At 46.9% G+C, this 23,604-nt stretch overlaps 1 protein-coding gene across 1 annotated transcript in view; it reads right to left on the reverse strand.

Moving 5' to 3' along the window:
* Nucleotides 1-23,604, reverse strand: part of LOC135385101 (cubilin-like) — a 129,939-nt gene that overhangs the window by 91,942 nt on the left and 14,393 nt on the right. Inside the window, exons 9-25 of the mRNA XM_064614277.1 lie at nucleotides 22,353-22,479; nucleotides 21,880-22,054; nucleotides 19,419-19,550; nucleotides 18,572-18,658; nucleotides 18,335-18,504; nucleotides 17,927-18,128; nucleotides 17,486-17,598; nucleotides 16,708-16,945; nucleotides 13,859-14,043; nucleotides 12,935-13,097; nucleotides 11,320-11,510; nucleotides 11,077-11,233; nucleotides 10,084-10,265; nucleotides 8,433-8,598; nucleotides 6,595-6,808; nucleotides 4,747-4,877; nucleotides 3,548-3,731 (exon numbers count right to left, since the gene is read on the reverse strand). Coding sequence (XP_064470347.1) covers nucleotides 3,548-3,731; nucleotides 4,747-4,877; nucleotides 6,595-6,808; nucleotides 8,433-8,598; nucleotides 10,084-10,265; nucleotides 11,077-11,233; nucleotides 11,320-11,510; nucleotides 12,935-13,097; nucleotides 13,859-14,043; nucleotides 16,708-16,945; nucleotides 17,486-17,598; nucleotides 17,927-18,128; nucleotides 18,335-18,504; nucleotides 18,572-18,658; nucleotides 19,419-19,550; nucleotides 21,880-22,054; nucleotides 22,353-22,479 — 2,817 coding nt within the window. The remainder of the gene's footprint in view (nucleotides 1-3,547; nucleotides 3,732-4,746; nucleotides 4,878-6,594; nucleotides 6,809-8,432; nucleotides 8,599-10,083; nucleotides 10,266-11,076; nucleotides 11,234-11,319; nucleotides 11,511-12,934; nucleotides 13,098-13,858; nucleotides 14,044-16,707; nucleotides 16,946-17,485; nucleotides 17,599-17,926; nucleotides 18,129-18,334; nucleotides 18,505-18,571; nucleotides 18,659-19,418; nucleotides 19,551-21,879; nucleotides 22,055-22,352; nucleotides 22,480-23,604) is intronic.

A 23,604-nucleotide genomic window follows, 5' to 3' on the forward strand; every position in this document is an offset into this window, starting at 1 on the left:
CTTCCACAGTCCCAATATAACAGTCCCCTCCCCCCTCCCACAGTCCCAGCGTTTCCACAGTATGTGCCCAATAGAAGAAATGATTTTTGATGGAAATATTGGCCGCTCTCTTCATCGGTCTACTTAGAGGAAGACGGTCGACTGGAAACGGAGAAAGCGATAGCCGCTATGAGCCCTGATCCTATACTTCAACAGTTCTTCCTGCAATAGGGGAAGCCTCCTCCGAGATGCTGATGGGGTATCATTACACTCTTTCTGTGTTCGTTACGTAATGATTGTAACTGATTCATAAAGTATTAAGATGGTATTGATCGTGTTGAAACATCGGCATAGTGAAGAGCGTGTGTACAAATATATGAAAGTAATAAATATAACTTACATTCTGAGTGTGTCACCTGTACATGAAGGAAGGTGGAGGGAAGAAAGGAACAGGAAGGAAGGTGTGCCACCTGTACATGAAGGTCCTGCGGCTCACAGGAAGCCGCAGGACCGTATCGCGGAGAAAACGGGCTGGTTTCATAGACGCAGAGACAACACCACAAAGGCTCAGAAGAGAGCCTGTCCGGTGCTCCGACTCAACAGCTATAAGTGAGGGCATAGCACCTGATGTTCTGTGCTCCTCGTCCTTAAAACGTTCGTGCGACCTCCTTGTTAGGATCAGGTTCGATAATCAAATATACCGACTCACATCTGAGGGGTTTCCCTGCCCCAGCTAAGGTCAGTTGCCATTTGGCTGCCGAAAAAGACTTCGCAGGACCCTCCCCAACGGCACAGTCTTTGTAGCGTCCTATCTGCATGCTTGCTTTCAATCACTTGCCCAAGACGGCCGGTCGACGTCGTTTTTCGCAGTGTCGAGAAGTTCTCTCGGTTAGCGAAGAAGACTACAGCCCCTTCAGCAACTAGGAGTGACGTGGATAACCAGAACAAGTTCCGCGAGTGTTCCACTGCGCGGTGTGTAAGATCCGAATATCGGATCAGCAACGACATGACGGGCATACTGCAAGCAGCGCTGTAGCCTGCCATGGCCACTGCTTGCCGGACATCTATATGTAGATATCACTAGCATACAACCTGATGTTGACGCCTCGTGGCAAGAGAGATGTTAGAGCAGCCATAACAACCTTGAAGAGGAGTGGGCTGAGGACCCGGCCCTGTGGGACATCTGCTGTTGTGCTCTGATGAAACATTTCACCATCTGAAGTCATCACAAAGACAGTTCTACCACATAAATAGTTGGCTATCCACCAGAGAGCCCGCCCAGTAACGCTCAGGGAAAAAAGCTCATGTAGTACGTGACCGTGGCTTGTAGTGTCATAGACTCGCTTAATATCGAGGAAAGCTGCCACAGTTAGTGGACCTTCCGATCCAGCCTGTTCCGCGTGGGCTACCACATTAAAGACACAGTCCATTGTACAACGAGCTCTACTGAAACCTGCCTGCTCCGTGTGTTGGAGCAGGCTGCTTTCAGGAGAACTCGTTGTACAATGGACTGTGTCTTGAATGTGGTAACACACTCGACCGTATGAGGCTAGGACGCCGTGTGTAGGAGCGTGCAGGACTCCAGAAACCAGTCGAGGCGGTTCATTATTCGCCTTTCTATTACTTTGCCCACGCAGCTGGTGAGGCTAATGGGACGAAATGAATACTCTTTTGAAGACAGCCCTGGCTTCAGAACTGGGATAACACGAGCCGCTTTCAATACGTCAGGCACGACACCAGTTCTCCAGGAGTCATTAAGAAAGCACAGCGGTTTTTCAAGCAACGCAGCCCCTAAAGATGCCGTGACCAGGTACGTAAACCCGTCTGTTCCTGTTGAGGATCCTTTCCTAGTGTGGAAGATTGCTGACTGCAACTCATACAACTCATACAAGTTATAAGGGACCGTTCAGCTCGGCTCATTTGCTAAACGTCGTTGGTGGCCTAAGGCGTATACATGGAATGTCCTATCTGACGCAGAGCATGGCGCGGCTAAGCCCTGTGCTTCTTTCAGAGTTGGCACATTTTGGCTCAGGCCGTGATGTGCAAGCTTTAAAAGCATGCAGACCTGCACAGATTTTACACATCTGGGAACTGCGACAGTCTCGCGGATAGCGACGGAACTTCTGGCAGTTGCAACACTGAATTGGAGGTGCAATGTACTCCGTTGCTCGATGCGTCGTGAAGCCCAAATTAACCTCAGTCGGCAGAGACTGAATAGAGGCAAAAGTGAGGCGCTGTATTTCTGGTAATTTGGGTTTGGGTTGGGGGTGGTAAGCCGTTCAAGACCCTGCCGTCATCCTCCCTTCTGTAGACTGCTACTCTCTGCACACCACAAACTCCATAGGGATTCAACTATTCTAGAAGATCCCTTTCACAGTACCATCTCGGGATGTTGTGGATTCGCCCCACTGACCTAAGGTACGACTCCGGTACACACGTCTGGACATCAATACCTCTTACACATTTAACTTCAGGAGGCTATTCGCTGCCCATTCTGAAGGTACGCTGATAACGAGATGGCCATCCTTTGTGATGCGAAGCGAAATAATCTTTTCTTGGGTAGCAATCATCACGCCACTTGTGATGCGGTTAGGGTTCACTTTCCAGAACGAAAGTTTCGGCTTTACCCGCCTGAAGACAACTGGAATGCCAGTCGACCGACTTCTCCTGTAAGTAAGAACCTGGAACGACCTGGTATCCGAGTCAAAGATCTCCTTGTGTGTTTCATCTGACATCTCTTGTTCAACGGTCAAGGTGCCATCCGACGAAAACTCGTGGGGTTATCCCCATCGGGACCTTTACCAGCCTTCTTCCTCCGGTTGTGTTAAACGGCGTCTTCCCATTAAAGCAGTTGCGTGTATATTGTCATCAAGCAAGATAACTACCTATGGAGGTAGCCTGTTTTACACAAACTCGATCTTACATACCAGAAGTTGCGAGTCCGAGCCTGTCCGGTATTGCCTCTGTATATTTCGCTCGCCCTTTTTCGCCGTATAAGGTGCGTCTTCAAAATGCCGATCGCCTTTCTCGGTGTGCTTTGCACGTGTTTCACTATGCACAGTGGGGACGCACGCCTCGATGGCTTGGATTCGTCGGTATAAGACATTATACGAACAGTGGGCGATCATGCAGTGATAACATCCGTATGTGTTGATTGTGCTGTTATCTCCGTAGAAGCGCACCTTCAATACATTACTTTGACGATGTATGCTTGACGGGAGACAGGAAGATAAAGAAAGAAAAATGAAGTGAATTCATTCGCTAAGATTAATGTTCACACTGAACAAGGTGATCCAAGTATCTAGAAAAATATACGTTTTACAACGTCCCATAGCGCTCTCAGTTCATTAGGCTACTTGTAATGAAGTAGACTATCGCGATTCCTTCTTATAAAACACTTGATCCCATCGCCACGCATGTAGCTGTTATTTTCGTTCCCTTGCTTTTGGTCCTTTCTATTCATTCAAAACCTCGACTTGCGGCTCTATCGATTTATAAACCTTTTCGAGAACTTTTAGCCGTTCAAGTGTCGAGGGATGATTATACAAGCGTTCCAAAGGTAACGTACCGTATCTCAAGATAGTCGTGTCTGCACGGTGGACCTTCGAGGTCGAACGTGGTGAAGTTAAGACGTATCTGCTGTCCTTCCGGTGCGTGAATTATCCAGGAACAGTCACGCCTTGAAGGGTAAGAGCCAGGAAAGCCCGGCGACCGGATAACGCCTTCAGACAGGTAGTAGTCGCGACCACAGACTGTATGAAACAGACACTGGTCAACATGCCGCTCTTGCAAAGTATGAACGTCATCTATACGTGGTCTCCCCTCCAACAAAAGATATTGCATTCCGCGTTATTCCATTTTCTTTCACCGAACCAATCATGGCTAACATTTAGGGTTTCTGTAATAGCTTCGTGCGTACGGTTAGGACATGGCAGTCGTGGAAAATGTTAATTTCTTGTTATGTTAGACATATGAAGAAATTATGCTCATCTCATGGGACATTGTGCGCTGTCTTTCAAATGGATGCCAAGACATGCCATGTTTGAGGGAGCCAGTTCATGAATTCATCAAGCCACGATGCCCAATATTTTCGCCTTGCGAGGTATTCTTACTAGGCCAATCAAATGTACAAAAGCTGTCTGGGAAAGCTACCATGGCCAGACCCGATCTCGTCGTGTGACGTCAACAGACGTGCGCGGCGTCAGGCCTTCGAACGTGACGGAGTCGGGTCGATTTCCCTCGTTCACTTATGCGCTCTTTGGAAGAGTGGAGGGTTTCTGAAAGGAATACAGATAAACGGACCTCCGTTTCGCGCCCGTGCTACAGGTCACCTGCGCTTGTCTTCCCGTCAGAAACGCTAATATTTTATTTCTGAAAAACGTAAGCTATAGGGAGAGGCAGTTCACTTATCCTTTAGCAAGTACTAATAGGAACATAGCGGCGCTTTCTCGGCTTCAGTTTGCACCTATTTCTAGCAGACTTCTTCGAGAAGGTAGACATTGAAGCTATCCAAGTGAGAAGAGACACTGAGGGATCAGATGGAAGGGGGGCGGGTAGTGCAAATGCGCTAGACACGCGTCGCAGCTGGTGCCCTACCCGCCATTCTTGAATACGTTCATTGCACATGCTTCACCAGGTTCATTGAAACAATACTGAAAGGGACAATATGCATGTACGGAAGAGCATCGCTCTGCTCGTTCTATTTGTGGCATCAGACCCACGGAAGAGACCAATGGATTACATGACCTCGTCTGCTGGAAAACTTACTGCTGCTGGCGTTGACAAAGTCGAAGGTGGACAGGAAGCCATCGTGCGCTGCGTTGGCATCTGTCCGGAAATTGACGAAGAGGGTCTCGCCCGTCGATGTGAGTGCCGGTGGAATCTGCGTCCCGCAGTACCTGCATATATCAAGGCGCATCATGGAAGCGGTGGCAAACTTGTTTCGTATGCATACAAAAAGAAAACGGAAAGAAGGGAGGAAGTAAAGTAGCATGGAGATGTGGACATGTGTCGCACATGTGCTATACGGAATGAAAGTTTATTTTTTTAGAATAACTTTCCAATTAATTGTTGCATACAGGTGACTATCGATTATTGCTCATAACTGGTTCAATTGCTGCTGCTGAAGATTACGAGTATAGCTAATAATATTGAGATGTTGACTCCAGCTATTCCACAGCGATTATGTAAAGGCACATCGAAAGTAAAATCGTAAAATGAGATCTTGTAGGACCTGAAGAAAAGATACGAGTGGGCATCAAGCAAACCATCGGAGACTTTCATGGCAAGGTCTAAAGGGACCTGGATCTGACAAAGGTTCCTGGAAATGCCTGTTCAGGCCTAATATTTATCGCCTATGACACCGTTCTGCTCTCTACCTTATGATGTGCCTGCGTACCTCTGCAGCATGTGTATTGTTGTGAGTTGTGCTTTCGTCCTAGAGTCCTGTTGATGTTGCCTCACTGACTCCACTGACTGTCGATCCCTATTCAGCGTTGTTCATCATCATATCATATTCAAGACACATTTCATCGTGTCCATTGTGTTTTGGGGTAGTGGGCCGCTCTGGTGAATTTCCCATTCATAATTAATTTCTCATTAATTTATCTTTTCCCATTTCCTATTCATCCATCACATTAATTTATCGGTTGTACTTGTCATTGCCTATGTATGATTTACTGAATTAGTCATTACAAAACTCTTTAATCATTATTGGTGGCTGACTCAGTTAAACATTACTCACTATTTTGCTTAGTTTAGGTTAATATAAGAAAATAATGCAACGTTTGTTTGTCATGTCTTGGGTTTGTCCGGCTACATTCCAGACGTTTCAATCACGACCAACTGCAATCCTCAAGAAAGTCATTTTTGTGGCCGACCTTCTTCGGCTGGACCGTCGACATATGTCGGCCGAATATTTATGATACACTGGGCGGTCCAGCAACATGTACCGGGAGTTACGTTGTCCCATCTAACTAGTCACAGTGAAAATATACGTTGGAACTTCTTTGTAACGCCTGTGGAAACGCCTATGAATCAAACAATCAATAAATGTTCTAGCTGGTTATGTGTAATTAAATAATTAGTTAATTAGTAACTGTACCAATTATTTACTGAATTAGTTAAGTTGGTAAATGATTTGGAAATCCTGCGATTCGGTGAATGTCCCTTCACCAGCCCTGTGGAGGAACTGCTTTGTGTTGAAAATATCGGCTCTCAACCCCAGGTATCTGCATCTACTCATCTGTGATCACTACACTGGGGGTACGAGTCATCAGCATGTCTTGCTGAATAATACGATTCCCATGAGCCACTTTGGGTCTCGCTATCCAAAGACAAGGAGGGGGTGCATTTTCCTTTCTCTCTCTCTCTCTCTCTACAAAGGTCTGAACTATTTTTCCGCCTCGTGTTTATAAAACAACCGCGCCGCATTATTGTAAAATGAACATATTGCAAGATGGCTTGGTGCATACTTCACCAATCGCGAACTCTTTATCACTCTTGGTAGAGCCAATTCTTTGTAACTACCTGCTCGTTGGATTGTTGGTCTGTTGCATTTCTTTCCGCGTTAACATTTACAATTGCAATTTCAAACGAAACAAGTAAAATATTTACCTTCCTATAGTATGACCGGAAGAGTCAGCCACTTGCACGTAGTCGTATTTGCAGTCGCTGGAGGACTCCAGGATAAACTCCGTGAATGTGAGGCGCACAACAAATCCCGGTGGCGCTCGGAGTATCCAACTGCACCGGGAGTTATGGGGATACTGGCCCTGTTGCGTAGCTGGACTTTGAAGGGTGCCAGCTGTTGTGAGCACGCCACCACAGTCTGCACGTTACATCAAACGATCGTTAACACGGTACACCGCAGAGGAAAGGTTTCGGTACATTGAAATTCACATTCAAAGGATTCTGGATCCCAAAGAAGGCGGTTGACCACGCCAGACGCCGCGGCGGGTTACAGATTTTCAGAGATTTCTGAGCATACGAAAGGGTTCACATTATTAAAGGGTGCAGATACGTTCAAAGGGTTTTGGATATACAAGGCGTGCCATATATGCAAGTGACGCCGGACACTCAGTGAGTGGCGGTGAATTTAAAGGGTACCAGCTCATGTCCGTTACCAAGTTTTTTTTTTCGGGGGGGGGGGGTTGGAAAGCGTTCAACCAATAGAAACTAGTCAATAGAATGACGACAGTTGAAACATCTAATGTGTCGCAGCTATGGAATATGACGACACGTGAGTTTTAATAACGACTTGCTCGTCAATAAAGAGGACGATTTCCGCAGGTAACCTTGGTGCTCCAGGAGGGGCAACGCCCTCTACTCCCTTGCCCTCCTCCCGGTACACCCATGTACCAGCTATTCGACCGTTACAAGACAGGCGTATACGTCAAATATGTATTGCAGTTGCCTAAAGTCAGTCTTCTGGCAATCTGAGCGAGGTGAGAAGCTCCGTCAACTGTATCGGGCAGGGTAAAGCTACGGAGAAATATCCTATGTCATTAACAAGCAATGTAAACCTTCGGAAGCTGTTATAGGAAGACCTAGCACAACAAAGTTGCGTGCCAACATGTGTTAGTGAATGCAGCACGATCTCTCAATTGCCTCATAATGCTGATGAGTACTTTTTAGGCCCACCAGCTGTCGTTCTGTGTCTAAGGGTACTCCTCCATCATAATCTACACATCAATCAATAATCTACGTAGGATTCCGAAGAAGCGAGATTTAGACCAGTACAATATAGAACAATCGTTACTGGGCATACTTCTGCTTTAACGTCAACGACGTCCGACGTCCTCCCCACACAAGTTACTTCCTCCAACTTGTCCCTCCAGCCCTTTTACTGGGTGACGAACCTCTTGTACCTCCTTCAAGAACTTTTAGCTTTTTCAGGGACATTAGACATTTTAAATGCACTATGATTGCCAGTTTCTTAATTTCTATGGTTATGTTTTATGCCACCTTTTACATGCTGTATATTTAACCTAATGGATTAGTCTTAACCCTGTTGCATTCATCACCACAGTATTGACGCATATGGCCTTCGTTGCTTTCGCGACATTAAAAGTGAATCATCATCATCATCATCATCACACTTGTGCGGTGTGGCTCCCTTCTTCGTCCTTCCATCATCATGCTTCACAAGCGAGCTTGCACTTTGTCCCTTTCCATGAAATATTACTTGTTCCACATTGTAATCTCGCAAAGTATGCTCGCTGTATCTGACGAGGAAGCTACATCAAATGTGGAGCCTTATGGAGAAATTTTTCGTTTGGCGTGCTCTATACTTGCGTGCTACCAATTTACAGTGACCCCTGAGTCTATATACTCCTGGTTGGCTAGGCTGCAGACCTTAGCCGTGCGCGTGCTTTGCATGAACTGGGGGTGAGAAGACACTGAGAGCTGGACATCGAGAAGTTCGACATTAGTAATCTACACCTGCCCCTTACCTGTGGGTATGGTCGTGTAGTTGGCGTAGAATCCCTGCCGGTGTACAGAGTGGTCAGAGTGAAAGACAAGGTACAGGTGGTTCAGGGTTGAGGTGATGGGATCAGGAGGCGTGCGTCCGCACAGTTTGGCTATTTCATTCGTGCCGTTTATGGATGGTTCCCATACCTGTGCAATGTAAATAACGGGTCTAAGTGAACACTACCTATACAAAAATATCCCAAGTTCGTCTCAATGTCCGAGTGCCATATGACGTGTCAGCAACCCCAGTATATGCGGGCGGTTTTTCGTGGATGGGCTTAAATATGGGTATCGGATGCAGCTGCTTTGTGACGCTAGTGAGTCCAGGCTCAGGCTTTCTTTGTACGGATGGTGATGTGGTAAAGACAAAAAAAAAAGAGATGTTAGTCATGACGAAGTCGAACGGGCTACCCAGGAGGCTTACACAGAGAAAACACAAACTAGATGAACAATTCAGAGTGATGGAGTTGAACGTGTAGTTCAAAACTTTCTTCTAAGTTACTGTATAATTGTGGGGGCACACGCAACACAAAGTCCGGTAGTACGTAGAAAATCTTCAAATGTCCTCAGCGCCTTGTGGGAGGACTGAGGTCCGAACAGTTTCCATGACGTCGAAGGCTCCGGAGTCCGCACGAGACCGGCTTGCTTTTGAAACCCTTCGAGTATCACGCATTTCCTACACTTGGGATTGGTTTGCGTCCTCAGCAGCGCCACACTTACTACAGCTCAAAGAGTCACTCTTAGTATATAATTCCAGCGGGTTTGCACTGGCTTCTATTAAAGTGACAAGAGTACACAGCTTAGACAAACCAAGGACTCAGACAACATCCCAGTCTTGGTGAGGTGCCCGCCACATCTCTTGATGTTAGTCTCTCTTCTGATTAACATACTTCTTGTTTGCCTGTCGCCGGACAAGCCTCCGATATCTGGAAGGGGGACAATTTTCCTACTCGGCACCGCCCTCATCGCAGGTATTACATTTAGCATTTAGTACACTGGGTATAGGCCTATCCGTGAGCATAGTGTGGCCCAGTTTTCTCCCTGTCCATTTGTGCGATGAGAGAGTGAACCGTCAGAGTGGCTGCAGTGGTGCCCTTCCTGTGGCTGCTGGTCCCGCTGATGTTTCTCGGCTTCTGTCGTTGTTGCACGACCCTCAGCGCAGAGGCGAGCACGTCATTTACTTCCTGCTTCTACGTGCACACATTTATGTTCCTCATCCTCGGGCATATGCACTAGTTCCAGTGGAGTTGTGAAGACCGATCACTATATACTGACGTGTGAAGATACACCAACCATAATTCTGTACAACTTTCCATGTAAACATCTGACATAACACTCCTCTTTATCCTCCATACCGCTGAGTAGAGCGCGTTTGCGCCCAAAAAGGAGCCTCTGCTCCTACTTTCCACATTCTCCGTTCGCTTTCCACGCTTTCTTCTCCTCCTACGCACCCTTTCTGTGCGCTATCTCTCTGTAATGGACGGACCTACACTTCGCTACCTCTTCACTACTACTGCTTCGAGACTCGCTGCATTGATCCCAGAGCGCTAGCTTTCTTGGCGACTGCAACGCTCTCATTCTCCGTCGTCTCTAAAGACGTCGTGTACAAGAGCGTAACAATAACATCGCTACCTTAACGTAGTCGAATTGGCAGTGGCCGGATTCCTCAATGTCCAGCATTTGAAAGGTAAGTTGTATGGCGTTGTTGAGTGGAACTTCGATGGAGTAGTTGCAGTTTCGGTTTCCTTGGTACTCGTTCGGGTAGCCAGGTGACGTTAGCGTGCCGTTCAGATCCGTGTAGCGGCCACCGCAGGCTGCGTATAAAAAAAAGAAAAGAAAAAGAGAAAAGAAGCATCAGCAGCACAGATAATAAACGAAATCCCTTTAGTAGAACTCCGAGTGCAAAAAAAGGTGTAAGTACGGCAATATCGGCCTGTTGGTGAATATTCATTCTTGACTGCCGACGCCACACGTCCTATTCATTTCGTCCGTGTCTGGTAGCTCCGCGAATCAAGAATGATGTAATGGCGAATGCAAAATTCCATAACATTCTCATCAAATTGTCGGCACTATTAGCCACCGTGTTCGCTTTGCTTTTTGACCCTCCGAATATTTCATTACCAGACGGTACGTACAACTTTCGTAATTCGGTATAAAAAACGTAACCGACATGACAGGAAAAGGCACGTATATCGGCGTCAATGCCACCCGTGAAAAAAAAAATAATAAAAAAGAAAAACAAGTTTGCATAAGCCATACTTTTAGCCCTCTAACGGTATATTTACATATATAAATGTTGTGGCATTTCATGACAGCTATGGTTGCCGTTCTTCTTCGAACCTCCGTGCGCAAATGTATTATATGCGATCTTTCTATACTTAGTTCTCACGTCGCGTGCATGAAGTGATCCCTTGACAGCGCATTGGCACAGCACACCTCTGATTGCATTGCGTTTCTGGCTCAAGCGTCAATGCTGCTGAGTTCACACTAAATACCAATACTGATAACCGATGACAAGAGCAACATATTGCCGTCGCATGAAGCGTAAACGGGAGGGAAAGGACCAAAGATTTCAAAAACCAAAGCTGGACACACAACAACTACACGGAACTTAGCACGTATTACCTGCGATGTAAACGGCATTGAAACCCCGGTGTGTGTTAGTGCCGTCGGTTTTGAAGCGGACGAACGTTCGACTGCCCGAAGACTTGATGTGCTGTGGCCCAGTGGATCCACAGAAGCGGCCCTTCAGTTCGCTACTGTCGTCCGGTCCGTCAAATATCTGCAGAAGGAAAACAGGGTTAGTTAGGAAAAGAAGAAACTAGCCCTTGACACAGCAGTAAGCCCTGCAGTTTACGGGGATCTCACCTCTACGTAGTCCCATCGACATGCCCGTCCGGATTCCAACTCGAAATCATCGAATGTCAGCTCCACGCGTTCCTTTAAAGGGACTCTGATCTCCCATTCGCAAACAATGTTGTGATTGTAGCTCTCTGGGTAGTTGGGCGAGCTAAAGCGTCCTTTCGTTCCGGACAGCAGACCACCACATCCTGGTACACCTGCGCAATATGCGCAATGTACAATTATTTAAGTGAAATCTAGAGTCATAGAAAGCCTGGGTGAAATGAATCTAGGTTGGTCAGATGGCGTCAACAAAACGGCCCCGTAATAAACTACACGAATGAAGGCACAAAACAAAGTTCAGAACGATTCGTGTAGAATCATCTCTATCATATGAAATGCCCAAGCGTGGACAACAAGTAAAACGGACCCCTGAATGACTTTTGCTAACTATAACACGGTATTTATATAAACACTGCACGAAATTGTTGTTGAAGAAGAAGAAGAACAGTCGTTGGCTCTTATATCATGCAGAGTCCACGGAGAGACGCTCATGGTTAGGCCCTTAGAAGTCGGCCCAGGACGCACATTCCCCCAGGGCGTGAGTCGTGACGTTGCCCACATACGTGAGGCCGACAACGGCAAGCCCTATCACCACCACCACCACCACCACGCTCATGGTTTTTGTTGTTTTGACGTTAATAAACATGTAGACGTCGAGTAACAGCAGTGTTCTCGTCTTGTGGACTTAACGGCAGAGGCCACTTTACTTTACTTCTTCACGGCTACAGCCACGTTAGTTTAACCAGTGGCTTCACAGCAGCAACGGTGCTGGAAAAGTCGCTTAATTCGTCACGCGGACCATCAGGAGCGACTTTGCAAATAATATCAGATAAGACTGCGTTTCATCATTGCTCAATATAGTTTATGCAAACAAACAAAAAACGCACAAAAGATAAGTCGTCTGTCGATTGGCGCGACAGACACTTTCGACAGACACGGACGAAAGTCGATTGGCACTGTGGAGGCGTGGTCCGATGACGTGACGTCACAAGCCTGGCGCGACGTGAGTGAGTGAGTGAGTGAAAAGGAAAAGAATGGCACGACGTAAAAGCAACGTGGCAACGTCCACCTCGCTCAACTTCCCTAAACTTCTCCACTCAACCTCGTAAGCTACCAATTTCTCATATCATATGTCATTGAAACGCGTGGGAGGTATTCTCGATGGTACGCAGATCGAAGGCATTTGTTACGAGCTACAGGTAAGCTACTTGTGCGAGAACGCATGGTGTTCGTAGTACAATCCGCCACTGACAAGAAACATAAAATTTATATACAGAGAGGTACCCTTTAACCGCTGCTTCAATAATGACAGGTTCATGCCTGTTCCTGGACATGTTCTGAAGTCTCAACACATAACGGGTGTTGACGATAGGCGCGGAACATGACGTCTCTAAGCGACTCGGGTCATGCCTTGGAACTGATCGAGAGAACTGCGCCGGAAGAGGACGCGCAACCGTGTGACAAGTGAACGGATATGCTATCATTCATTCACGGTGGCCAACTAAGTCGTTACGACACATATTGCTTGCCTATGCATTACAGACTGCGCTTAGGTAGCACTGTGAGTGAAATAGCGCACCAGGAACGGAGGCGTAGGTGACATGGAATCCAGTGTCCGTCTGAGAGTCATCGCTGTGGAAGTGCAGTAGAGCCAGGTGACCCGCCGTCATGACAGGCGAGGGAATACTCGTACTGCAGTAGCTGCCAATCAACTGGTCATTCTCGGAGGCACCGTCGTAGATCTGCGTGTCGACAAAGCGTTAAGAATTACTCTGGTGTGTAAGGACAAAAACATCAGCGCCATGATGTTATCGGTATAATGAGTCACGTTCCCGGCTATAGTGTATAGTCGTGGCACGTGTAGTGCTGGTCAAATGAATGATATATTGCTGAAGGTACCATGCGATTCCATGCTGCGTTAGGAATTCTAGAGGAGCGCTAGAGGAGCGTACAAGGGATGCACAAACATGTGGGCCCTTTTTTGGTAATGCATTGTGGCCTTGAAAAGCAGGGTACTTAGAGCGGGGCACTGCCTCAGAAATGCGAGGTTATTTTCTTCTACTTTTTCTTTTTCTCTTCTTCTCTTTATTTTCTGCTAAATTTGGTAATGCAAGAGGGAAACTCGCTCTTCGCAACCTACACGAGCTCTAATGGAATACTGAATCACTTCGAGGTAACGCAAGTTTTTCTTTTTCAGGATCTATATGGAAGTCTCTGTAGAACACCCTAAACCACTGCCACCCACACTCTCGTCTTTTCTATAATGAGCTTTCTGGATCTGCCGACAGGTTATCTGACATGACTTTCTGGCCTTCAGCTTGTGATTGCGTGGTTCGTGGTTCGTATGCCTAGCCATTACCAAACAACAACAACAACTTTATTTTGGAGAGGATAATTAGGGTGTTTCATCGCCAGAGGCGAATCCTCTACCTCGTCGATAGCGATAATTTCGTTATGAGCCTCACACTGAGAACCGAAGTCCCATTGTAATTGCACCATTTACCTTCAAGAAGTCGTAGTTGCAGTTGTCGTGGTGCTCTAATTGTAGCGTGGCGAAATGGAACAGCATTCTCTTCCCAGCAGGTACTCTGACAGTCCAGAAGCAATCTCTTCTGGACGGGTAGTTGCCAGGGTAACCAGGAGACTGGACGGATCCCACGTCTGCTTCATCTAGGGCTTTACCGCACACTACGAAGAAGTTTCGCGACATGTATGTTTGAAAACTTGCATTGGGAAAGCGTGACGCAAAAGTAACGACAGCTTTTTCCTTTCGTGCTTGAAGCCGTTATAACGTCCTGTCAGACGCCTGTAAACCAAAGGCTGGTCACAACAATTACACGCATGAAACGCGGGGGACTCTCAGGAGGAGCGCACCCGGTACTTCGAACAAAGGTTGTTCTTCTTTGGGCCGGAATTTGGTTCTGAACAGGTTCAAGTTCGGTTCGGATGTCTGCGCTGTTCTTTTTGTCCAGAAGGAACACAGCCTATGTTCGATATATCGGCGGCTCTCGTAATGTGAATCTTCCCGAAACATTGCATCACCGGTTCATATTGTTTACTTGTCATGCCTTGGTGTAGCAGAACACGTAGTTGTAAACGGTCTCCTGTATACGGAAATGCGAAACTTCCACTTCATATTATACACTAGTTGGGATCGGGGACATCGAACTCCGAAATCTCGGTAACTCAACTGTTCTTCAGGTCCTGATCTCGGGATTTTCTCGAAAGATTCTCGTGATATCGAAACGCGATGGGGAATACTGCAAACCTGTTGCTGACGGTGTCGCTATTCAGAACTGCGGGAAAAATTGCGAGTGTTTTTTAATTCTAGCGCTGGTACTAGCGACCAACAACACATTGAGCTTAGGTGCCTGTCAAGCACTCTAGAATTGCGTACCCACCCAAGCAGCACAATGTACTGAAAGTCGAGTGCAATAGTGGTGGACGGATAGGTGGAAGGCCTTGAACAGGCTCGTGACACTAAGGAACGTTGATAACACACATACCGTCTACCCCTAGTGCACTGGACTTTCAGTACATTGTGCTACTTGGACACATTTCCTTCGTCATCCGGCGCCGACGATTCTGTGACTTGGATCGTTGACACCTGTGACATGCAATGATTAATTGAGACAGAATTTACACATAAGGTGAGTAAACCTATTCGTGAGACGGCATCCAGCACGTGCAGCCTTTGAGTAGGACCGCAGATTTCGACAACCCGAGGTTCTTTGCTGGAAGTAATGTTACCGTTCCCTGTGACAAACACACGCTGGATCTCCGAACATTGCTTTGCTGTCAAAACTATCAAGTCGCTTCGAAACGACTATGTGAACCCAACAAGAGCAAAGAGGGAAAAAGGAAAGACTCATAGCGTGACTGGTAATGGAAAGTGTTCGTTTAATTTCTACGCGTGTGAGCAGAAAAACGAAGCACAGCGACTTCCCGGAGATGTAAGGAGATTCAACCAGCGTGTGGTATTAGTCCTTGCGTGCCGACGGCGAACTGTACGCTGAGTGCACGAGGATTGGGTAAAAATACTCAAAACTCTTGAGGTTCCTACGGACGATGTCAACAAGCATCCCTTTTATCGCAACGTGAACCACTGCTTGGGAAACAGTCGATCTATAGACTCTCGAAAGACATCTTTTTCTTTAACATTATGCCAGCGGCCACATTCGCTTCATATTGCTTGAGATGTTGTAACACATGGTTTCGTTGTTAATGCAGTATTTTAAATGAATCGATGCATGACAGACAACGAATAAAATTAAGTCTCTTATTGCCGGAGAACGAGAAAAACAAGTATCACTTTGTTTTGCATAAAAAGCGTCGCATATTGAGGAGCACGGAAAACATCAAAGGAGCACTGAAGTGACACTATTTTTAATTTTTTTTTTCTGCGCAGCAGAATAGGCTTACGTGCCCTATACTGAGCGAGACTGAGGACTTTGTTAAGCATCAACTTTGAAAATATCATAGTCGTCGTGAAAAGAGCGCATCGTAGAAAGAGAGAAATCGGAGCGTGTGCTGCGAAGAAAAAAACAAAAAACAAAACAAAGAAACAAACCGCGGAGCCTTCACCACGTCACGAGCGGTTTTCTTTTTGTAAATTCCATTGCAGAGCAATAACGTACTGCAAGAGCGAAAATATTTCGCATGGCGACCCCCGGTGGATAACTTCTTGACAGACGAGGCAAGATTTCGAGCCGCATTAAATGTCACCTCATTGTTCCTTTAAGTCATGAGGAACGCTATTAAGCCTCGGTGGCTCAGTCGGTAGCGTGTTCGCCTTCTGATCCCGAGATCGCGGGTTCGACCCCGGCCGAGGACGCCAGCAACTTGGTGGCAGGGTACAAGTTGCTTAGACACGCCGTCTTCCGCGAGGGACGTTAAATACAGGGTGCCATGTGATGAGCTTTCATCGCACGTTAAAGAACCCTCAGGTGGGCAAAAGCAATCCACAGACCGACCGCTGTGGCGTCGCTCATGATCTCAGTTGTCTCGCGACGTAAACACCGAATTATTAGGAACGCTATTATTGACATACAGAGACTGAACGCCGGAGGCATACATACAATACATGAAGCCTCAGTGTTACGACACAAAGGCAATGCATCGGAACTGTCACGGTCCAGGGATCCCGGGGACTCGTTGGAGGAAGTCTGGAAATCCCGGGACCGAAAACAATGCCCTGGGAAGCCGGAATAATCAACTCTACCTAGGCAGAAATTTCGGCTGGAATCCCAAGTGGGTCCACTTAGAAAATAAAATGGGGCCATTTTGGTTTCCAGCTCAAATTTCTGCCTGGGTATATGCTCAAGACAGTTCCACGGAACAGTGCTTCCTTACCTGGATCGGCAGCAGTCCAGTTGAGCGCAAAGCCTTCCCCAGATACGGAGTGATCTGTTTTAAACCAGAGTGTTATGACCGGGTGCGTCGAAGTAAGATTTTTGCCGTTCATGCTCGTTCCACAGTAACGCCCTACAAGGGGAGAGGAGATTGTTTCCCCGTCGTGGATCTCGAGGAAGTCGAAGGCACATTCATGGCCTTCTTCCAAGCTGAACTTGGTAAAAGTAATGTTGAGCACCTGTGTTTGGAAAGAGTTAGACTGTTCTAGGTTCGTTATAGTGGATGTAATGAGAGCGCAAACTTCAAAAGTATGGTTACAGCTTTCAATGGATAGACTAGGAAAAGTGGAACACGGTGCAACGCAAAAATTTGTTTCGCTTCACGACATCTATTTCAGAGACGCCCCGCTGGAAGAATTTCGTGCTTCAGTGAGGGGTAGCTCTACGTGTCGGTTTTATTGAATCTGGGAATTGTCGTGATTGGTCCATGCTTTTTAAATGGAATGTTTCTCTGGACGAAACACATGAGACGCTTGAGTGTATTATGTATAAAATGTAGCCTTTTCATTCCTAGTGGGTGAAGACCCGCCAAAAAAGGGTAAACATCTGCATTTCTGCATGACCTTCGAGGGGTTTAACGTGCGTACGAAGTTAAATAAGTTTACGTTCTATTTCCTTACAGAAACCTAACGAGATTCGAATAAGATGCGAATAAATAAGAAAGCTATAGCAGTCAACATGCATTAACAATAAGCATTAACCACGATGTACTTCAGTACCTTTCCAAGTGCTGTGTGGATGTGCCAAACACAGTGTCTGCGATGTGCGTACGTGTCTGCTGTGAGCGGGTACATCAGTGTGCCGTTGTAACCGCCAAGCGACCCGCCGCAGTCTGCGAGATACAGAGAAACGTTAAAAACCCATCAAGCTAGCTGGGGAAGCAAATGGCCAACTTGAGTCGTATCCACAAGTCAGTTATAGATACTTTCAACAGAATGGACTTTTTTCACAGGACCTCTGCGCATGCTCTGCGACCCCGACGGCGCCATATAGGGTTCCCTACATATTCAATAGATGGCGCCAAGATGGCACCGGATGTGTTTTTGCCCGGGCCGAGCGTGTTTCGCTGGACGGCCGCTAGGATACGAAGCAAGTGTGAAAAAGGTCCACTAGCGCTGCTGTTGCGGTCAACATCTACATAGCTTTTTCGAGGCCCTTACCCTGTCTTGGGTGTTCGCAGTTGGTGCCTGTCCATTCTGCAGTGCAGGTACACTGGTACCCGTCCGCTCTGTTCACGCATGTGCCGTTGTTCTCACAAGGAGAACTATTGCAAGAATCCACGATGGCGTCGCACAGTGGACCATTGTAGCCACTGCTACAGGAACAGTGGAATGTACTCTGACCTGTAGGAGTTGACGTTGGCTGCGGAAAACAGCGCGCATTCACTGTACAGCCGGATGATTGCGTTAAATAAAACTTCTAACGAATTAATATTTCACGATACTAGCACAAACTGTCTCTGTGCCTACAGGCTGTCGCTATGCATCTTCTGAGTTTGGCGGGGCAGTCATCTAAGCTTTGCTTAAATCGGATCAGGCTAATGTGCGGGAAATGTCCGCTAATCGTACCAGACAGAAACCATGCTGGCAGGGATTAGGAGTGCACGGGTCCCTGAGACTGGGTCCGACGGGTTGCATCACACCTGTGTTGTTAGGGGCAGGCAAGCAACCTGCGGGCCCGACGCCGTGGCCCACGAACCCTGCTTGACACCGACATTCGCGGAATGTTCCCGAGTGTTCTGCAACAGAAAACGAGCAGCCGTTTACACGAGCCCCCATATCGTTTACACACACCAGTGTACTTACCGATGCAAATGGCGTTCACGCTACAACCTCCATTGTTACTGTAGCACAGACCGACATAACTACAGCGGACACCATCACCCGCGTAGCCTGGAGAGTGGATAAAAATATCGTGCATGAGTTACCGAGTTATGAACGACCGTATGAACCCGTACGAATGCAACAAGGAATAGTGGACGCGTTTCATTGGAAGGGCGGAGCTCTGTAGCGAATTGTTCGCCGGCAGCAGCACATGACAGGGAACACCTAACAAAAAGGTGGCAGCGAAAATATTAGTTTGTCATCGAAAGATTGAAGATCCAGCGATCTGCTGTAAGTAAATCAAAGCAGATAAGGAGCTATCGAACGTTGAAGATATCCTATGGCATTCAGTACGCTGTACGTTAGATTAGGTCCTTCGTATTCCTTTTCTGTAATAGGAAAATTGATTGACGGTAGCAAGACACCCGAAACGCTACCATACAACATGCAGCTACAACTACTGACAGTATTATGTACATTCGTTCCAGAAAATATTTACACACCACACACCCTAAAAACTAGGAGTCAACTTGTCGTGAGGCATTGACAATAGTTACAATATGTACAGGTTATATATTCCTTTTCTTGTGTCATCTTTGAAGGAAACATTGCAAATTACGAAACGAAAAACGTTGGCTACTTCCAAGAGATGGCGGGATAAGCTAAAGGTTAGCACTATTTAACATTTACTCGACAGTATGCTAAACTCGCTGGTGTATGCTAAAAAGCGATCACTTTATGTCACTTGCCGGGAGCTTGCCTTTCAAGAGTGCCGTAAAAATGTGCCCTAAGAGTGAATTAGCTGGTGAGAAATCCCAGCACACATCACCTGGTGGACATGGTCCGCAGGTACGTGACCCAACGGTGTTGATGCAATCCACACGAGGATTAGTCGAACAGCCGCCGTTATTCACGAGGCATTCATCAATGTCCACGCATGTAAAGCCGTCGCCACTGTATCCTGTAAGTGAAAAAGAAATGGAAAATAAAATAAAATTAGCGGTCACCCAGCTGGTGCAACAAGTAGTAATGCGTAGTAGTCGTTAAACTTGTGGCGAAGAAAATGTGTCGACAATTTTAAATTGCGCGCAATTCCTTGCAGGTATGAGTTAAATGTAGGAGCAAAACTACAATGAGTTACGATGTAATGCCAGCGTGGTTAACGCCCTGTGGGGTTTGGATTGAAGAAAAACTTTTTGGAAGATCATGAGTGCCTTAAGTAGCACACATAACAATTTCGCAACGTGCGTGCTCGATGTGAAAGTGAAGGAAGCGCGTGTCCGCGCAGCGGGTCCCTCAATGATAGTCCCTCAAGTTACTAGTCCTTCCAATGTCGGAATATTCTGCCATGCTTTTGATTGGACAGAAGTGAAAGGACATAGGCTAACTGGTACATCGTTCAACCATGGGAACCGCCAGACCCGGGCAGAAAAGGACAGACGCAACACAGTGTTGTGTCTGTGTCGTGTCTGTCCTTTTCTGTCTGTATCTCCCGGTTCCCATCGTTGAATTTTGATTGGAGCTCGAATCTTTGTCGCTAGTGTATGGTAGATGTCTTTTCATTCGTTGCATATTTTCCCATAGAAAGCTATGAGAGCAGCGTAGGTGCTGGTTTTGCAGATGTCCTATACGGCCAAGCGGACATCCTCTGCAAGAGAGTATGTAACTACTGCATGAGTAGCGTACATGAGTACTACGTAGGTTTCATTGGTTAGCACATTAACGAGGGGCTCTCCGGCAAAACTGAAGTGGAAGATCTAGAGACCATCCTAGTTGAAAGCCACGCTATTTTTCTTGTTAATCCTGAAACGAGCACATGCGCTGAAATATCTGTCGACAACTTTTGCTATGCCGATGAACCGAAACCAAAAGCGCGCGCCTCAGCAGTGCATGACCCTCATCGTCGTCGGCTTATATGTGCCGCAGAGTGGTCTTTAGGTAATCCGGAAATAATTTGAGTATACCGGGTGTTTCAGTTAAATCCCCGGGCTAAATAATTCGCGAACCGGTGCACCAATCGAATAACTTTCTTTTTTACAAGTATCTGTCCAATACCGCCTACAAGATGCGCACCGCGTGAATGAGCGGGAGGCGCTCATTATTTATATAAAAATTCAAATGAGTTTCGTGAAAAAAGCTAACTTCTAAAGCAGGGCGCTGTCGGCATTAAAATGGGTACTACCCCTTTTGGGACCTTCAGTGGACACCTTTTAGAGAAAAATCTGTCGCCGAAGCGGGTCATTTGTTGCAGTAATTAATTGGTTTCGGTTTACGTATTTTTGTCGCGGCTGGTCGCGGCGAAGCGCAAAAGGACGTAAATCATTGGTGTAAGGACGTAATTCATTGATGGACATGGGAGTGAAAGAGCGTCCTTTTGCGCTTCACCGCGACCAGTCGCGACAAAAATATGTAAACCGAAACCAATTAATTACTGCAACAAATGACCCGCTTCGGTTGCAGATTTTTCTCTAAAACGTATCTACTGAAGGTCCCAGAAGGGGTAGTACCCATTTTAATGCCGACGGCGCCCTGCTTCAGAAGTTAGCTTTTTTCACGAAGCTCATTTGAATTTTTATTTAAATAATGAGCGCCTCCCGCTCATTCACGCGGTGCGCATCTTGTAGGCGGTATTGGACAGATACTTGTAAAAAAGAAAGTTATTCGATTGGTGCACCGGTTCGCGAATTATTTAGCCCGGGGATTTAACTGAAACACCCGGTATAGTTACACATAACCGCAAAGCGGTTCATCTAGCAAGCAGAGCAGCACCTACTCCAATGATCTCCTTCGCTCGAAAGCACGTTGCCCTCTGACGTGGAATGAGCGCAGTCCTCTCTACGCCTCTGATGCGCTCGGTTTCGGTTTCGGCTCATTTGCGTATCAAAAGTCTCCTATCGATATTTCCACACACGTTTCATGATCATTCGAAAATAGAAATGCTTTTTCAACGAGGATAGTCTTCCATTCTGCTATCCCACTTTTGCTCCAAAGAAAGGAGTTAAATAATTTAGGTAGTTGTCATAAATATTGAAAAATTACGTTCCTTAACAGACTCATCATGGCTCGCATAGTAGCTACATACTCTCTTCGAGAGGATGTCCACCTCGCAGCATGACCAACCTGTAAAAACGGTTTGTATTGTGCATTCGCTTTTTTACAGAAAAATCATCGGAAAGCATAAAGAAAAAGAACACCCTGTAGATTATAGCTATAGAGCATTTTGTGCCCCTTTAGTGGGTGCTAACTGTAGACCGACTACTGGAATACGCCATTATATTTGATTTCAGTACCCGCTGGGCATGGTCCGCAGGTGAATCCCCCAGGGTAGTTGATGCACTGTACGAGGGGCTGACGTGAGCAGAAGTGTCGGCCTGTGTTACATTCGTCCACGTCTTCAGTGCAGGCAGGGTCGTCGCCGGAAGGTCGTTTCGTCCAACCTTGGTCGCAGATGCAGCTGTATCCCGCCTGCACGCACGGGAAACGGTTGTATGGTAAGACGGACGGTGTGATGAACCGTTACCGTGTTTGTGTGTCAAGATTTGCGATACACAACGTAGCGCGTTGCTTTCATTTCTGTAGCCTTTACATCTTGTTCATCCGCCGACGTGTGTGTAAGTATATCGTCGTTCCATCAGACAACCAGAATGAAACCATTGAGATTAAGAAAGACAACGACGTTTACACACCCTTTAATATTCGAAGAACCCGAGGCGCAGTGGACAGAGACATAGAGAGGGTCTTGCGAGAGAAGGGACGCGCCTACCTGTCCCGATTGGTTCTTTCTGCTGATGCAGGTACCGTGGCCGCAGAGAGCTTGCGAGGTCGACGAGGCGCAGTCGTCATGTTGCTCCGTGCAGTGCACGCCATGGTACGCTGCGGGACATTGGCATCTGTAAGACAAAGCGAATGTGCACGGTGTTCGGGCTTGAAAGCTACAGCAGCCATATTAGCGGTTGTTTTGCTTTTTATTTTCGTATGTGTTGAATGTCGCAGAAAATCAAGTTTGCCATTTCGTGCGTGGTATACGAGGGTGGATGAAATATAAACGAGACTTTTGCTGTAGAGCGCGTTCTGTCAACTGGCGCACGCTGCCGCTTGTGCACGTACTAGGTAGGTGGGTTAGTAATCATGTGAGAAGCCGGCCGGTCTTGTTATATTTCTTCATACCGTATCACACAATACCATATCTGAGAAAGAGGTAAGAGGTATCTGAGAAAGAGGTACACCCGTCCATTACGCATCGTATTATTATAATGTTTCTTACTCGTGAGGGTGTAAAATCGACCGAAATTCTGCACATATTGAGGTCACAGTTCGGGGTCAAACACTGCCGAGGCTGCGAGGCGTTTGCATGGCACAAGGAGTTTGTGGAAGGCTGTCAGGAGGTTGAAAGCGAAAGACCCTGCCAAAGCAAAGACTCGGCTGTCAGCTGGCAAGGTGCTCGTAATTGCTTTTCTTCTTCTTCTTCTTTTTTTTTCTTTTGACGAGCGCGGCATTACGCACACTGATTTCTTGCACCATCGTCGCGCCATCAACACTGCGTGTTGCTGTGAATTTTTGTGTGAAGTTTACCCTGCTTATCGCAGAAGAAGGAGTGACGAACCATCAAGTGATGACAACGCCAGACCCCACACTGCAGCCGTCACGTGTGCAAAATTAGGGGAAACGAACTGGACGCCACTGGAACACCTACCCTATAGCCCTGACTTATAGCCTTGTGACTTTCACCCGTTTGAGCCACTCAAAGACCACATAGGAGGCCAACGATTCGACGACGACGACGCAGTGGTGGAGTGCCCAACTGGCTGCTGATATATCCGCTGATATATGCTGTCACGTCGAGACTGGGAGGTACCCGGGTTCGAATCCCGGTGCCGGCTGTGCTGTCTGGGGTTTTTCCTGGGTTTTCCTCAGACGCTTTCAGACATATGTCGGCACAGTTCCCTTAGAAGTCGGCCCAGGACGCACGGTCCCCCAGGGCGTGAGTCGTGACGTTGCCCGCATACGTGAGGCCG

The sequence above is a fragment of the Ornithodoros turicata genome, chromosome 2 (genome assembly GCF_037126465.1).
Source record: "Ornithodoros turicata isolate Travis chromosome 2, ASM3712646v1, whole genome shotgun sequence".
In the NCBI taxonomy this organism is placed as follows: domain Eukaryota; kingdom Metazoa; phylum Arthropoda; class Arachnida; order Ixodida; family Argasidae; genus Ornithodoros; species Ornithodoros turicata.